Raw genomic sequence first — 16447 nt, 5'->3', positions numbered from 1 at the left:
TATGATATTTTAGTGCAAATTACCTGACTAATGTTTGTAATGAACAAATTGAAAATGTGAAAAAAAACAACAACAAAAAACGCTGATTTAAAACCAACAGCATGTCACTGAAAATATATAAAATGGGAAAACATCATTTGTTTTGTATTCTTTATTCATTTACCTTTCAGGAAATGTATACTCTTATGGGTCTTTCTCCAATAACAAAGAGCACAGAATTTTTTGAAAATATATACCCGTTTTTTTGGGGAAAAAACCCTGGCAAACAGACTTCACTTAAGTCTTGATTTCTGGGCAGCGAATGGGTTAATGTTTCCTCATGTATGCTTCAGAAGAAATCTTGAATGATCATTCAAAATAGTGTCTGTTTTATTATTATCATTTGTTTTTTCATTTATTACTGTTATTATTGTTATTATTATTATGATCATCATCATTAATAGTAGTCGTAGTAGTAGTACTTAAAAATGAAAATAAAAAAATTATTGTCTTCTGTTCTTTCATCGGTCTTCCTTATTTTTTTTTTTTCCTTTTCTTTTTCTCTCTTTCCTCTCAGGATGAACAAGATTGTGTTAGAAGAGCGAGGCTTATCCAAAAGCTGAACAGCTTAGATTTAAACCTCTTAAATTGGGGTTTAGTTTGTGGAATTACAACACATAATATGATAATTTCATCAAATTATCTCTTAACTTTTTTTGTGTGGGGGTGGTGGTGACTGCCCCAGAATGTAAAAGAGATGATTTTTTGTTGTTGTTGTAATGTGTATAGTGTGAAAGGAAATGATTGGCTGTGGATGATCCGGTGGGGATTAAGTCCTGAGGATCGCCACACTGGCGGGATTGGCCTTGTCTTGAGACCTTGAAAACTAGTCCGGTGCACTGAATGCATTGTAATAATGAATGGATAAACAGTAGTCTGTGTTGTTGAAAATGAATTAATAATGGACGTAACATCACATGTTCCTTGTAAAAGTGCAATTCCCTGAAAAGTATTCAGGTTCTGTGATCGACCAGAAAATATTTGAAGACTCCCCCCCCACCCCCCACCCCCACCCCCTTTCCCCTTCACCTTCACCTGCCCCCCCTCTCTCCATTCATATTGGCAAAATATACACCAAGAAACCCCCGATAACGATGACGTAAAAAAAAAAAAAAAAAAAAAAAAAAACAACGACCTAAAAACTCCCATCACCAGATGTTAAACTCTAGCCATCATTTTCCGTTTATTTTATTTTATTTTATTTTTTTTTTTCTTTCTTTTTTTTTTTAATAACAAACTACAACCAAAACGGTCCTGATTTTTTTGTGTGTGTTGGCTTATTGAATTGAAAATTTTTTATTTTTTTTTATTTAGTTGGGCAGTCCTGATAACAGCCTAATGGCCTTGTACAGTCAGCTGGACTACAAACAACATCGTCTTTTTTATTGATTGATTTTCTTTTTCATCCTTTGCTGTCTTGTTTACAGTGTGGTGGGAAGAACATCCGCTTTGTGGTGATGAACAACCTGCTACCCTCCACGGTGAGTCTGCACGAGAAGTACGACCTGAAGGGGTCAACGTACAAACGGAAGGCCTCGAAGCACGAGCGGAACAAGTCCAAGCCGACCCTGAAGGACCTGGACTTCAGGGAGCTACACAACGAGGGGCTGCTGCTGGAGAGAGACACCTATGAGGCCCTCATCAAGACCTTGCAGCGGGACTGCAGGGTGAGTGTGGGTGTGTGTGTGATCTTTGTAGTTGCATTTCTTGTGAAGAGAGAGACAGAGAGAGAGGGGATGAGAGAGAGTGTATGTGTGCGTGTGAGTGCGCGTGGTTTTTGTGCGTGGTGTGTGTGTGTGTGAGTGTGTGGGTAGTTGTGCAATGCGGTTTGGCTGACTGAAATGGAGAGGCACGTAAATTTCAGTAATCTGTATATTTGTATATAGCTATTTCCATTTGGTGCCATTTAATTTATCTTTTTATTTTCTATTCATTTTATTTGTTTGTTGTTTTCTTCTATGTTGGACATGTGCTGCTGCCAAAAAGAAAATCTCTGTACCAAAGTATAGACAATAAAGTTTGTGTATTGTTATAGTGTGTGTGTGGTTGTGTGTGTGTGTGTGTGTGTGTGTGACTCTGTGTGTGCGTGTATGGAGAGAGAGACACCTATAAGGCCCGAATCAAGACCTTGCAGCGGGACTGCAGGGTGAGTGTGTGTGAGTGGGTGGGTGTTGTTGTGTGTTCGGAGATAAATATCTATGAGACCCTCATCAAGAGCTTAGAGAGGGACCTGAGAGAGAGAGAGAGTGTGTGTGTGTGTGTGTGTGTGTGTGTGTGTGTTCACAGAAAACCATCTCCTAGGTCTTTAGGCACACTTTAGTGTGTGTGTGTGTGTGTGTGTGTGTGTGTTCAGAGAAAACCATCTATGAGGGCCTTTGTATGCGGACCTCATCAAGACCTTACAGTGGGACTTTAGTGGGTGTGTGGGGGGTAGGGGGTGGGGTGTTTGGAGAGACACACCTATGAGGCCCTCATCAAGACCTTACAATGGGACTTTAGGGTGTGTGTGTGTGTGTGTGTGTGTGTGTGTGTAGAGAGAGAAACATCAAGATCTTGCAGTGGGACTGTTGGGTGAGAGAGTGCCTTCCTGTCTGTGACTGTGTCTGTTTCTATGTCTGACTGTGTGTGTGGAGAGAGGGACACCTACGAAGCCTTCATAAAGGCCTTGGCCCTGCAGTGAGATTGTATGGTGAGAGAGTGAGTGTGTGTGTGTGTGTGTGTGTGTGTGTAGAGAGAGAGAGAGAGACCTTTGAGGCCCTCATAAAGGCCTTGACCTAACAGTGGGACTGAAGGGTGTGTGTTTGTGCGTGGGTGTGTGTGCGTGTGTGTGCATGTATGAAGAAATAGAAAATGAGCACATGTTGTTATGAAAATGTTTTTTAAAAAAAATAATGGTGTGTGTGTGTGTGTGTGTGTGTATGGATGCAGGTACTGGAGAGCTTTAAGATCATGGACTACAGTCTGCTGGTTGGAGTGTACAACCTGGATCAGGCAACCAGAGAAAAGGTACCGTAATTTCCGGCCTGCAAGGCGCACCTGTTTGTACTGAATTCGGATCCCTGTGTACCTTATTGATTGACAGCGCAGCGCCTTGTCTGTGCACAAAATAGAGAAACCCTGGGCACAAATCCAAACACAGCATGGACACAGCAAATGGACAACATCTCACGTGTTGCAGAACTTCCACCACAACAGACAACCCCTCACAACAGCCCAGACAGCACTTTGACTTTCGTTCAAGTTCCAGTCAAAAAAGCCAGGCAGTTATCACTTGTCCAGTAACTACCTGGCAGGTGAGCAGTTGTAACTCCGACAGTGTGAGCAGGTGCAGAAAGCAGGAGAGATCCTAAGTTAGGAGAAGTTGCACTCGGCTGACGGGCGCCGAGTGGTTAAAGCGTTGGACTGTCAATCTGAGGGTCCCGGGTTCGAATCACGGTGACGGCGCCTGGTGGGTAAAGGGTGGAGATTTTTACGATCTCCCATGTCAACATATGTGCAGACCTGCTTAGTGCCTGAACCCCCTTCGTGTGTATATGCAAGCAGAAGATCAAATACGCACGTTAAAGATCCTGTAATCCATGTCAGCATTCGATGGGTTATGGAAACAAGAACATACCCAGCATGCACACCCCCGAAAATGGAGTATGGCTGTCTACATGGCGGGGTAAAAACGGTCATACACGTAAAAGCCCACTCGTGTGCATACGAGTGAACGCAGAAGAAGAAGAAGAAGAGCACTCGGCTGAAAAGAAGGGTTAGCTGTCACAGGTAAATGCGTGAGACTGATGAAGGAGATGGAGAGTGAACCTTGTTGTGGACACAAACAAACAAACAAACAAAACAAGAGAGGCAAGGCCTTCCAGACTCACTTGTGATAAATTAAGTCCCCTAGCATTAATTACAGAGTAATTTCCCTTCTTTACTATCTGCACCAAAACGTTTGCAAAATAAATAAAAATTCCGTGCTTAGCAAAAGAAGTTTCTGTTTGAACAGAAAATGATAATAATGACTCCTCTTGTTGTTGTGTCAGAATAAGAGGTCAAAGTGCCAAGTTTAGAGAATACAAAAAATATAAATATAACAGTAAATGCAGTTAGACTTTAAAAAAAAAATTGTGCCCATCCCAGAGGTGCAATATTGTTTTAAACAAGATGACTGGAAAGAACTGAATTTTTCCTATTTTTATGCCAAAATGCCAAATTTGGTGTCAACTGACAAAGTATTTGCAGAGAAAATGTCAATGTTAAAGTTTACCACGGACACACACACACACACACAGACAACCGAACACCGGGTTAAAACATAGACTCACTTTGTTTACACAAGTGAGTCAAAAAAACCCAAAGAAAAGACACTCCCAGACCTAAAAGAATGAATACAGTGGATGGTGGTGGCCTTGTTACAATAAGGATGGAAAAGCATTACACGAGGCATGGAACCCGCGCTTAGGCACCCAGCGAAAATCCGACCCCCAACAGAGAAAGGAAAGACAGGATCAACTTAGAGGCAGAAAAAAACGAACGAATCTAGGGTGCCGAGTCGAATCAAGTACACAGAATGTAAGAATACAATAAACACAAGCCGCAAGCAAAAAAATAAGGCCAAAAGGATACGGTTAATAGCCGAAAAAAGCGTAAGACGAGACAGAGCGTAAACCTGACAAGATGGCGTGGAGAGCCTTGGCCAAAGGAATGATTCAGCGCTTATAGCTTTTAGAGGCGTTTGATTGGCTGAGAGCGGGCGGGCCCGTCTTTTCACTGTTAGCCGCGCGAAATTTGGCCAAGCAGAGCAAACCAATAGGCCTAGTTTGCATCAGTTTGACATGGTAAGTATATGTAACACCAAACATGGAGTATAATACAAACTCCTCCTATTTATAAGAAAGTATGTGTACCTGGAAAATCTGGAAATGTTCAGTTCACTCCTGATCTTGATGCCATCGGTTTCTGTTGGTGAGGGTTGTGGGGGTAGGCACTTGTAGAGCTGGAAACGGATGAGAAGAAGAAGAAGGGATGCTTGTTGGATGTTGTCTGTTTGTGTATAGCGACAGTGATACTGATAGCACTTTCAGTGGAAATCTTTTCACCTGTGTAATATTGATTAAATGATGTGTGTGTGTGTGTTTCAACGCCTTTCCACTGATTTGACGCTGTTTGATGTGTGTGTATGTGTGCGCGTGCATGCATGCATGCGTGCATGTGTGTTTTGTGTGCGTGTGCGTGTTTTCCTGTGTGCCTATGTGTGTACTTGTGCATGCGTTCATGCATGAGTCCGTGTGTGTGTGTGCAGAACGCCTCGGGTCAGGACGGCACTGAGGGCACCAATATACCAGAGTCTGCTGGTGGGGTCGGGGAGAGGGCACCAAATCGCTGTATGTTCCTTCATCTCTTTCTTTTGATTTCTGTTGTTGATGTCATATATGTGTTGCTAAAAACTGCTGATGTGTATCATTAGAAATACTTATAAAGTAAAAAAAAGAAAAAAGAAAAAGAAAACAAGAGGGAGAAAAATTTACAGATGTTTTTTTGTTTAAGATACTGATGGAGTTATATAATTAAAAGAAAATGATTTACACAGTTAACAGATATATATTGTAATAATAATTATGATAGTAATAATAATAATAATAAGAAGAAGAATGATTAAGTCCTCTTCTTTTGTGCTGTTCCCTCATAGAGGCTTATGGCACTTCACAAATTAAATATAACATTAACAAGAAAGAAACAGCAACATTCAAGAAAATTCAAATAACAAACAATCACTCGTGGCGCACCACAGATTACATGTTTCAAAAGAGAAGCCTGATTTTCATTGTTAAAATACTGATATATGGGTAGATGGATGGATTGATTGAAAAAGTACTGATATACATTGTTAAAATACTCACACTTGGATGGATTAAAAATACTGATATACATTGTTAAAGTACTCGCACATGGATGGATTAAAAATACTGATAAACATTGTTAAAATACTCATATATGGATGGATGGATGGATGGACTGATTGATTGATGGTCAGGAGTACTGAAAATGAATTAATGAAGTTTGCAGTTCTGTACAGAGTCACTTGTCCTTCTACCACGGCTTCCACTAACAATTGATTTGTGGGTGTGTTGTGTGTGTGTGGGTATCAGCGTCATCCCTGACCCGAGGAAAGTCGTTCAAGACACGCATTGGTCAGTACTCGACTCCCATGGAGTCCATTCAGGCCCAGGCTGTCGACAAGACAGAAGATGAAGATGTTCCGTGAGTTTGCTGGTGTCTGATGCTCTTCTGTGTGTGTGTGTGTGTGTGTGTGTGTGTTTTCTTCTTCAGTTTAACGTCTATTCACTATAAGTGTGTTTAGACGGAAAGGAGTAAAGTAGTGTATAAAGGAAAGGGAATGCATGTGAATATTAGTGTTAAAAAAAGAAAAAAAGAAAAAAAGTTCATGTTATGTATCAGAGGAAAAATATATTATAAGAAAAAGTCTAAAGAGGTTGTGGTGTGTATTGAATGAGTTGTCATGGGAAGGAGAATATGTATATGCATATCAACAAGTATTAACCTACAACAATGTAAATATAAATTACAGTATTAAATATAATACATCAAAGGAGGATACCAACTGGACTGGAGTTTAAAATTTCTGAAAACATTCTCTGTGTTTGTGTGTGTGTGTGTGTTTCACAATAGTTTGTTTACAAACTGACATGTTTGTTAAGGTGTGTGTGTGTGTGTGTGTGTGTGTGTGTGTGTGTGATAACCAACTAATCTGTATTCGTAAACCGTTAACATTAAGTACATTGGTGAACTGTCATTTTCTGTGTTTCTGTCTGTGCCTAATTTTTTTAGCAGTTGACTGATTTTAGGGAAACAGCAGCTGTTGTTGTTTTTTGTGGAAAAATTCATCAGACAAAAAAAAAAAAAAAAGACATGGTAATGGAGCTCTGTAGTATGACGGGAGATGTGTCATCCCAGAAAAGCAGCAAATCATTGGAAGCCCTTTTTCAGAATGTTGCATTATCCAGTTTTTAAGAATTTTTGATTGTCTTGAAATTTTTTTTTGTGGGTGTGCGTGTGCGTATGTGCCCCTCTGTGTGTGTGTGTGTGTGTGTGTGCGCATATTGTGTGCGTGTGTGTGTGTGTGTGCGCGCACGCATGTTCCTCTCTGTGTGTTCACAGACCGGGTGGCATTCCAGCACGCAACTCCAAGGGTGAACGCTTACTGCTGTACCTGGGTATCATCGACATCCTACAGTCATTCCGCTTTAAGAAACGTTTGGAGCACACCATGAAAGCCATGGTGATAGATGGGGTCAGTTTGTGTGTGTGTGTGAGGGTGTGAGTGTAAGTGTGGGTGAGTTTGCTTGGGCAGTTTTTAGGATCAGGTCTGGAAGTTCAGATACTCCAATTCTGAACCGTTGCATTATATGTGCAGGGTACTGTTTCAGAGCATTCACCAAGGAAAGTGGCAGGATGGTTATTGTATTATGTATTTCTTTTTATTGCAACAGATTTCTCTGTGTGAAATTCAGGCTGCTCTCCCCAGGGAGAGCGTATCGCTACACTACAGCGCCACCCTTTTTTTTTTTTTTCCTGCATGCAGTTTTTTTTGTTTTTCATATCAAAGCGGATTTTTCTTCAGAATTTTGCCAGAAACAACCGTTTTGTTGCCGTGGGTTCTTTTACGTACTCTAAGTGCATGCTGCACACGGGACCTCGGTTTATTGTCTCATCCAAATGACTAGCGTCCAGACCACCACTCAAGGTCCAGTGGAGGGAGAGAAAATATTGGTGGCTGAGCCGTGATTGGAACCAGCGCGTTCAGATTCTCTCGCTTCCTCGGCGGACGCGTTACCTCTAGGCCATCACTCCATGTTAAGATGGTCATCTGCCAGTACAGTGTGAGTGAGGGTCTGAGTTCGAGTCCAGCTCTTGCGCTTTCTCCCAAGCTTGACTGGGAAATCAAACTAGGATCTAGATTCAGATGAAACCATGAACTGAGGTCCTTTGTGCAACATAATAATAATAATAATAATAGTGATAGTATTTATATAGTGCTGTGCAGAGACAAATCTAAGCGCTTTCACACCAGTCATTCACACGCATGCATAACTCTAAAACTGAAGAAACTGAAGACAAGGAAGAGGCAGGGGAGGGAGGCTATCTTGTGAAGAGCTGAGTTTTTAAGTCCAGACTTGAAAGAGCTGAGTGCAGAGACCTGACGTTCATTCCAAATACAAGGTCCAGAGACAGAGAAAGAACAGCGTCCAACAGTGGAATGTTTGAATCTGGGTATGCGTAAACAGAGTGGATCCGAAGCCGATCATAGAGAGCGAGATGGAGTGTAGAGGTGAAGGCAGCCACAAAGATAGGAAGGGGCAGATTTGTGAATACATTTATAACATAGAGTGTTGATCTTATACTTTATTGTGTGTGAGACAGGGAGCCAGTGGAGATGTTGCAAAATAGAAGTGATGTGCTCAGATCTTTTCTTTATGAGGACGAGTCGGGCAGCAGAGTTTTGTATGTACTTGGGGCACTCAAAGTCTGTGGCCTTTCATGCCCTGCTCTCATGGTGACCTCATTTTCGATGCCCCTCCACTTCCGTGCTTGAGGTGAGTCCTGTCAATGTCGTCAGTGTCGGCAAATTCATGGGGGGCTGTTGTTTGAGGACGTGGTGGCGGTCTCCACTCTGGGAGGGACGCTCACTCAGTCTGGCTCCGCGACTAAGCCATTATTGTCATTAGTAGGGGGCTTAGTAGGTGGTGTCCTAAGTACGTTAAAACAGAACAGGCACCACTGAACACCACCGAAGTGACTCAGCAGCAGTGCAGGGTCTCCTGTGGTGTGTGGCCTCCTGGCGACCTAACATTGATGGCTCCCTGCGGACTGCCGACGCTGGAACTGCGACGGACGAACCCGGGTGTGGCTGTGTATGGGGGAATCTAAATGAGCGGCGTGGGAGTAATGCCACTGAAACGGTGCAGATGATGGGGCAGAAAAAAAAAAAAGAACCCATGGCAACATAACAGTTGTCCTCTGGCTAAATGGGCGCAATAGCCGAGTGGTTAAAGCGTTGGACTGTCAATCTGAGGGTCCCGGGTTTGAATCACGGTGACGGCGCCTGGTGGGTAAAGGGTGGAGATTTTTACGATCTCCCAGGTCAACACATGTGCAGACCTGCTAGTGCCTGAACCCCCTTCGTGTGTATATGCAAGCAGAAGATCAAATACGCACGTTAAAGATCCTGTAATCCATGTCAACGTTCGGTGGTTTATGGAAACAAGAACATACCCCCGAAAAGTATGGCTGCCTACATGGCGGGGTAAAAACGGTCATACACGTAAAAGCCCACTCGTGTGCATACGAGTGAACGCAGAAGAAGAAGAAGAAGAAGTCCTCTGGCTAAATTGTGGAGAAGAAAACCACTCTGGTAGGCACACAAAGAAATACGCATGCACTCAAGGCCGACTAGTGCGTTGGGTTATGCTGCTGTCAGGCATCTGTGGCTTAGCAGATGCGGTGTAGCGTTTATGGATTTGTCTGGACGCAGTGAGGCCTCCCTGACAAATGGCAATGGAAACTTTGTACGTCGGTATTGTAAGTGTGGGAGTACTTCTGTGTTAACAGATTTCCAATTTTTGCAATATGCGTACATGTTTTTTGATAGTTTTCTCCTTTTATTTGGTTTTGTTTCAGTATTAAGACACACACTTTGGTTAGGTGGTCCCTGGATCGTGGCCTCAAACTTATAAGTTTAAAAAAAAAAAAAAAAAAAAAAGCCAGTCACTTCCACCCATGATGGCGGAACTCGTGGCCTACATGTTTCACGTGTGTTGTTTGGTTGCTGTGTGCAGGACACCATATCGGTGCATCGACCAAGTTTTTATGCCCAGCGCTTCCTGAATTTCATGGCCACCTCAGTATTTAAGAAGGTGCCGACAGGTGGGTGGTTTTTCGCTGCTTTTTGTTTTGTTGTGTTGTTTTTGACGTGTGTGTACTCATATTCAGTGTGTGTGAGAGGGTGAGGAAAAGAGGGAGTGAGTGAGTGTGTGAATGAATGTGTGTGTGTGTGTGTGTTTCACTGTGCGTGTGTGAGTTTTTGTGTGTGTGTTTCTGTGTGTGTATGTGTGTGATTTTGTGTGTATGCGTTTCTCTGTCTTGTCTGTCTGTCTGTCTGCCTCTGTCTATCTCTCTCTCTCTCTCTCTCTGTCTGTCTGTCTGTCTGTCTGTCTGTCTCTCTCTGTCTGTCTGTCTCTCTCTCTGTGTCACGAGTGGTATAGTTTAAAAGAAAAGGAAAACTTTAATAAAAATGAAAACAGCATTGATACACAGATTGGTGACAGCTTTAAGACATTATTGGAAAAAAACAACCCAACTGTGCTTGTCGTTTGTCCACTTAAAACTTAAGGAAATCAATTTTTAAAAAAACAAACAAAAAACAACAACAAAAACCAAACCTGCACCACTGTTGCCGACAGCCTTGAAACATTCCCCATCCAAGAAGAAGACCGCGCAGGGTCGGCTACGTGCCCAGACGGTGAACGAAGAGATGTCCTCCCAGCACAGCAGAATCACCGAGAAAGCCGCTCGCACCATCAGCTTCTCTGACGAGCCAGGTCAGTGTGTGTGTGTGTGTGTGTGTTGGGAAGGTGGTGGTGGAGAGGAGGGCATGTGGGTTTTTGTACTTGCTTTGTGTGTGTTTGCTCATACGAGCGCGCTCGTAAGTGTGTGTTTGCTCATGCGAGCGCGCTCGTAAGTGTGTGTGTGTGTGCGTACGTGCATTTGTATCGGAAGAGAGGGTGGGACACATGTTTGTTAAGTGACGTGTGTGTTTGTGTCCTTGCGTGCACAGTTTGCTTACCTGTGGGTGGGTGCCGTTCAGGTTTCGCCTGCGAGCCAGTCGGCATGTGTGCGTGAGAGGAAGGGACAGTGTTGTATAGCAACCTTAGTGATGATAATGTTGAGATGTGTGGTGCACAGTGACATCAGGGGTGGCCTATGACGATAATGATGATGATGATGATGTGTGGTGCACAGTGACCACAGGGGTGACACATGATGATGATGTGTGGTGCACAGTGACCACAGGGGTGACACATGATGATGATGTGTGGTGCACAGTGACCACAGGGGTGACACATGATGATGATGATGTGTGGTGCACAGTGACCACAGGGGTGACACATGATGACGATGATGTGTGGTGCACAGTGACCACAGGGGTGACACATGATGATGATGATGTGTGGTGCACAGTGACCACAGGGGCGACACATGATGATGATGATGATGTGTGGTGCACAGTGACCACAGGGGTGACACATGATGACGATGATGTGTGGTGCACAGTGACCACAGGGGTGACACATGACGATGATGATGATGATGTGTGGTGCACAGTGACCACAGGGGTGACACATGATGACGATGATGTGTGGTGCACAGTGACCACAGGGGTGACACATGATGACGATGATGATGATGTGTGGTGCACAGTGACCACAGGGGTGACAGATGATGATGATGATGTGTGGTGCACAGTGACCACAGGGGTGACAGATGATGATGTGTGGTGCACAGTGACCACAGGGGTGACAGATAATGACGATGACGATGATGTGTGGTGCACAGTGACCACAGGGGTGACAGATGATGACGATGACGATGATGTGTGGTGCACGGTGACCACAGGGGTGACACATGATGATGATGTGTGGTGCACAGTGACCACAGGGGTGACACATGATGATGATGATGTGTGGTGCACAGTGACCACAGGGGTGACACATGATGATGATGTGTGGTGCACAGTGACCACAGGGGTGACAGATGATGACGATGACGATGATGTGTGGTGCACAGTGACCACAGGGGTGACACATGATGATGATGATGTGTGGTGCACAGTGACCACAGGGGTGACACATGATGATGATGATGTGTGGTGCACAGTGACCACAGGGGTGACACATGATGATGATGATGTGTGGTGCACAGTGACCACAGGGGTGACACATGATGACGATGATGATGTGTGGTGCACAGTGACCACAGGGGTGACAGATGATGATGACGATGATGTGTGGTGCACAGTGACCACAGGGGTGACACATGATGATGATGATGATGATGTGTGGTGCACAGTGACCACAGGGGTGACAGATGATGATGATGACGACGATGTGTGGTGCACAGTGACCACAAGGGTGACACATGATGACGATGATGTGTGGTGCACAGTGACCACAGGGGTGACACATGATGACGATGATGTGTGGTGCACAGTGACCACAGGGGTGACACATGATGATGACGATGATGATGATGTGTGGTGCACAGTGACCACAGGGGTGACACACGATGACGATGATGTGTGGTGCACAGTGACCACAGGGGTGACAGATAATGACGATGACGATGATGTGTGGTGCACAGTGACCACAGGGGCGACAGATGATGACGATGACGATGATGTGTGGTGCACAGTGACCACAGGGGTGACACATGATGATGATGATGTGTGGTGCACAGTGACCACAGGGGTGACACATGATGACGATGATGTGTGGTGCACAGTGACCACAGGGGCGACAGATGATGACGATGACGATGATGTGTGGTGCACAGTGACCACAGGGGTGACACATGACGATGATGTGTGGTGCACAGTGACCACAGGGGCGACAGATGATGACGATGACGATGATGTGTGGTGCACAGTGACCACAGGGGTGACAGATAATGACGATGATGTGTGGTGCACAGTGACCACAGGGGTGACAGATAATGACGATGACGATGATGTGTGGTGCACAGTGACCACAGGGGTGTACGGAGGCAAACCGGACCTAGTGGCAGACACCCAGGGTCTGGCGGTGTCCCCGGTGACGGGGCGGTTGTCCGGGGATCGGCACTACCAGTCCCTCTCCTCCATCAACACGAACGGAACGACCGACAGTCGGAGGTGAGAGACCTGTCAGTTTGGCTTTCTTGCGCTCACAGCAAATCACTGGTTTTTATTTTTTAATTTTTTTGACTCACATGTGTAAACAAAGTGAGTCTTATGTTTTAACCCGGTGTTCGGTTGTCTGTGTGTGTGTGTGTGTGTGTGTGTGTCTGTGTGTCTGTGGTAAACTTTAACATTGACATTTTCTCTGCAAATACTTTGTCAGTTGACACCAAATTTGGCATAAAAATAGGAAAAATTCAGTTCTTTCCAGTCATCTTGTTTAAAACAATATTGCACCTCTAGGATGGGCACAAAAAAAAATTAAAAAAAGAAGCCTAATTATATGCAAACTGCATTTACTGTTATATTTATATTTTTTGTATTCTCTAAACTTGGCACTTTGACCTCTTATTCTGACCCAGCAACAAGAGCAGTCATTATTATCATTTTTTTGTTCAAACAGGAACTTCTTTTGCTAAGCATAGAATTTTTATTTATTTTGCAAACGTTTTGGTGCAGATAGTAAAAAAGGGAAATTACTCTGTAATTAATGCTAGGGGACTTGATTTATCACAAGTGAGTCTTGAAGGCCTTGCCTCTCTTGTTTTTATTTATTAAGAACTGATAGGTTATCAGTCCAGAAACGGTTGGTTTGCGGTCAGGGCTGGCTGTGGTATTTATAGGCAACATAGTTTGATTTTTTGGTTTTCGCAATGCCTCTTTGGTTATATATATGTTTCAGTTTGCTTTAGGTTTATCTTTGGCTTTCACTTTGTGGTGGATTTGGGGGGTGAGGGGAGGGGTTGTGTGTGTGTGTGTGTGTGTGTATATGTATGTGTGGTTTTTCTTTTTCTTCTTCTTGATCCCACTGCATTTGTTTTTTTTGTGCTTTGAGTTTCAAACAAGTCGCTGTGTTTGTTGGCACTTGTTGGTTTGTAGGATAGCTGTGCAGGCGAATGTAGATTCCTTTTCTGTGGTGTTGAGCCATGTGTGTGTCTGGAGGAGTGGTTTGGGGAGTTAAGAGTTGGGAGTGGGTTCTGTCGTTAGAAGTGTTTATACAGTCTTGGAAGTATGTGACAGTCTTGGGGGGGCTTGGGGGTGGGGGGGCACAGGGGGGGTGGGGGGAGAGCACTATTTCCAGGGTTGGAAAAGTCTTGGGTGAAACAATACTGGAAAAGTTTTGGAATTTAAAATGAAAAAAAACCCTTGACCAGTACCCTCAACAAAGAGCTAGAATGTATCTGATAATGGAAACAGTTGAAAAACAGCGACAAAAAGTGGTGAAAATAGAAATTTGATAACTGGCATATACTCCAGTCTTTCTCATCAGCATTGTTTTGAATGATTCAGTTTGTCTTTGTGTTTGGTAAGGAAATTTTTTTTGTTTTTTTTGTATGGTCTGGAAAAGAGGCATGGAAAAGGTATGGAATTTTGTTTTTGTCCTGTCAGAAAAGGGAAAGGGGGGGTTGGAGTTTACTGGTGACGACATATATACACTGCTGCTGCTGAGTGTTATGATGTGAATTGAGGATTGTTCATTTGACGGGAGCAATAGCAGAGTGGTTAAAGCGTTGGACTGTCAGTCTGAGGGTCCTGGGTTCGAATCACGGTGACGGCACCTGGTGGGTAAAGGGTGGAGATTTTTACGATCTCCCAGGTCAACATATGTGCAGACCTGCTAGTGCCTGAACCCCCTTCGTGTGTATATGCAAGCAGAAGATCAAATACGCACGTTAAAGATCCTGTAATCCATGTCAGCGTTCGGTGGGTTATGGAAACAAGAACATGCCCAGCATGCACACCCCCAAAAATGGAGTATGGCTGCCTACATGGCGGGGTAAAAACGGTCATACACGAAAACGCAGTGAACGAGAAGAACGAGTGAACGCAGAAGAAGAAGAAGAAGAGGATTGTTCATCCATTCAGGCATGGCTCATTCTGCCCTGAGCCATGGCGGTGATCTTGCATCAACTTCCCATTCATCAGACTTTTTTTTTATTATTAAAAAAAGAAAGAAAAAAGAAAAAGAAATTCAACAAAGGTAAACAATTTCAAAAAAAAAAAAAAAAAAGGGGGAGGACATTACTTTTGATTAACTTTCAGGGCAACAGGGCTTACAGAAACTGGGTTTTGTTCGAGCTCATTCATGCACTCTTTTTTTGTGTGTAGTAAGTTCTGTTAAAGATCATTATTCATAGTTAGAAAGTCATGTTTTTACTACTAGGAGGCAAAATTGCACTGGCTCTTAGTGCTGCAGCCTTGTGGGCAAGTTGGCCTTTGGGAACCATCCCAACGCCGACTGTCCTAAAACCCTCTTGGCCGAGAGAGTGGGGATGTAACTTGGGCAAGACACTCTCCACTATAATCAAATTCCAGCCCAAATAGTTGGAACAGCAGTTGCCTTTGCTGTTCTGATGGTCATGGACACGACTGACTATCATATACTACTTGGTATGTAATGATCAAACTGTTTTAAGACGTTTTTGTTCCTGGCAGTGAAATTTAAAAAGGATCATTGACAGGTGAGGCAGTATGTTGATGATCTGTGCAAAGTGACAACCTTTCAGCCTTTAAATCATGAATGAGCCATGCAAATTGACAATCTCTCGGCCTTTAAATCATGAATGAGCTATGCAAATTGACAATCTCTCGGCCTTTAAATCATGAATGAGCTATGCAAACTGACAATCTCTCAGCCTTTAAATCATGAATGATCTTTGCAAACTGGCAAACTTTCAGCTTTTTAAATCATCTAAGAATTGCTGCCAAGTCCTCCCAGGCAGGGAAGGTCACACAAGCTGTAATCGTCGCAGTACTGTCAGGGTTAATGCATATCATTATAAATAATATGGTAGTTTGCTGGTTTAAACAAACCAATATTCAGAGCACAAAAAAAGGAAGAAGAAAAAAAAGCCCACCCACATGTACATGTACATGTAGACAGCAGAGCAACCAGCAGATACCTAGAATCATGCTCCAGCATTTGGTGTTTTACTGTACATTTGACTTTGTTTGATGCATTATGATTTTTAGTGAATGAAAAAGAAAAGGGAGTGTACACACAGAAATCTACACTAACACACACTCACTCTCTCTCACTCTCTGTCTGTACACACACACACACACACACACACACACACACACACACACACACACACATACACATACAAATGCTTGTTTACTTGTGTACTAAAGTTCAAGAAGCAAACTGACATGCACGCAAATTGATTGATTTCTTTATTAGATTCTTGTGTGCTGTATGCTGAACTGAGTCCCACGAATAAGTAGAAAAAACACCACCACCACCACCAAAAAACTGACATGCACACACATATTGATTGATTTCTTTATTAGATTCTTGTGTGCTGTATGCTGGACTGAGTTCGATAAATGAGTGGAAAAAACACCACCACGACCACCACCACCACCGCCACCAAAAAACTGACATGCACACACATATTGATTGAT

At 43.5% G+C, this 16447-nt stretch overlaps 1 protein-coding gene across 2 annotated transcripts in view; it reads left to right on the top strand.

Moving 5' to 3' along the window:
- The window catches only part of LOC143278156 (phosphatidylinositol 4-phosphate 5-kinase type-1 alpha-like), a 98626-nt gene that overhangs the window by 57677 nt on the left and 24502 nt on the right, over window positions 1–16447 (top strand). For both annotated transcript variants that reach the window (XM_076583201.1, XM_076583200.1), the window contains exons 8-15: window positions 1467–1706; window positions 2968–3045; window positions 5330–5411; window positions 6177–6288; window positions 7207–7339; window positions 9885–9972; window positions 10509–10646; window positions 12847–12994. In XM_076583201.1, the coding sequence (XP_076439316.1) occupies window positions 1467–1706; window positions 2968–3045; window positions 5330–5411; window positions 6177–6288; window positions 7207–7339; window positions 9885–9972; window positions 10509–10646; window positions 12847–12994 (1019 nt within the window). The remainder of the gene's footprint in view (window positions 1–1466; window positions 1707–2967; window positions 3046–5329; window positions 5412–6176; window positions 6289–7206; window positions 7340–9884; window positions 9973–10508; window positions 10647–12846; window positions 12995–16447) is intronic.

This window comes from Babylonia areolata, chromosome 35 (genome assembly GCF_041734735.1).
Source record: "Babylonia areolata isolate BAREFJ2019XMU chromosome 35, ASM4173473v1, whole genome shotgun sequence".
Taxonomy (NCBI): Eukaryota; Metazoa; Mollusca; class Gastropoda; order Neogastropoda; family Buccinidae; genus Babylonia; species Babylonia areolata.
Note: the sequence above shows the minus strand (reverse complement) of the source record. Positions and strands in the feature narration are given on the sequence as shown.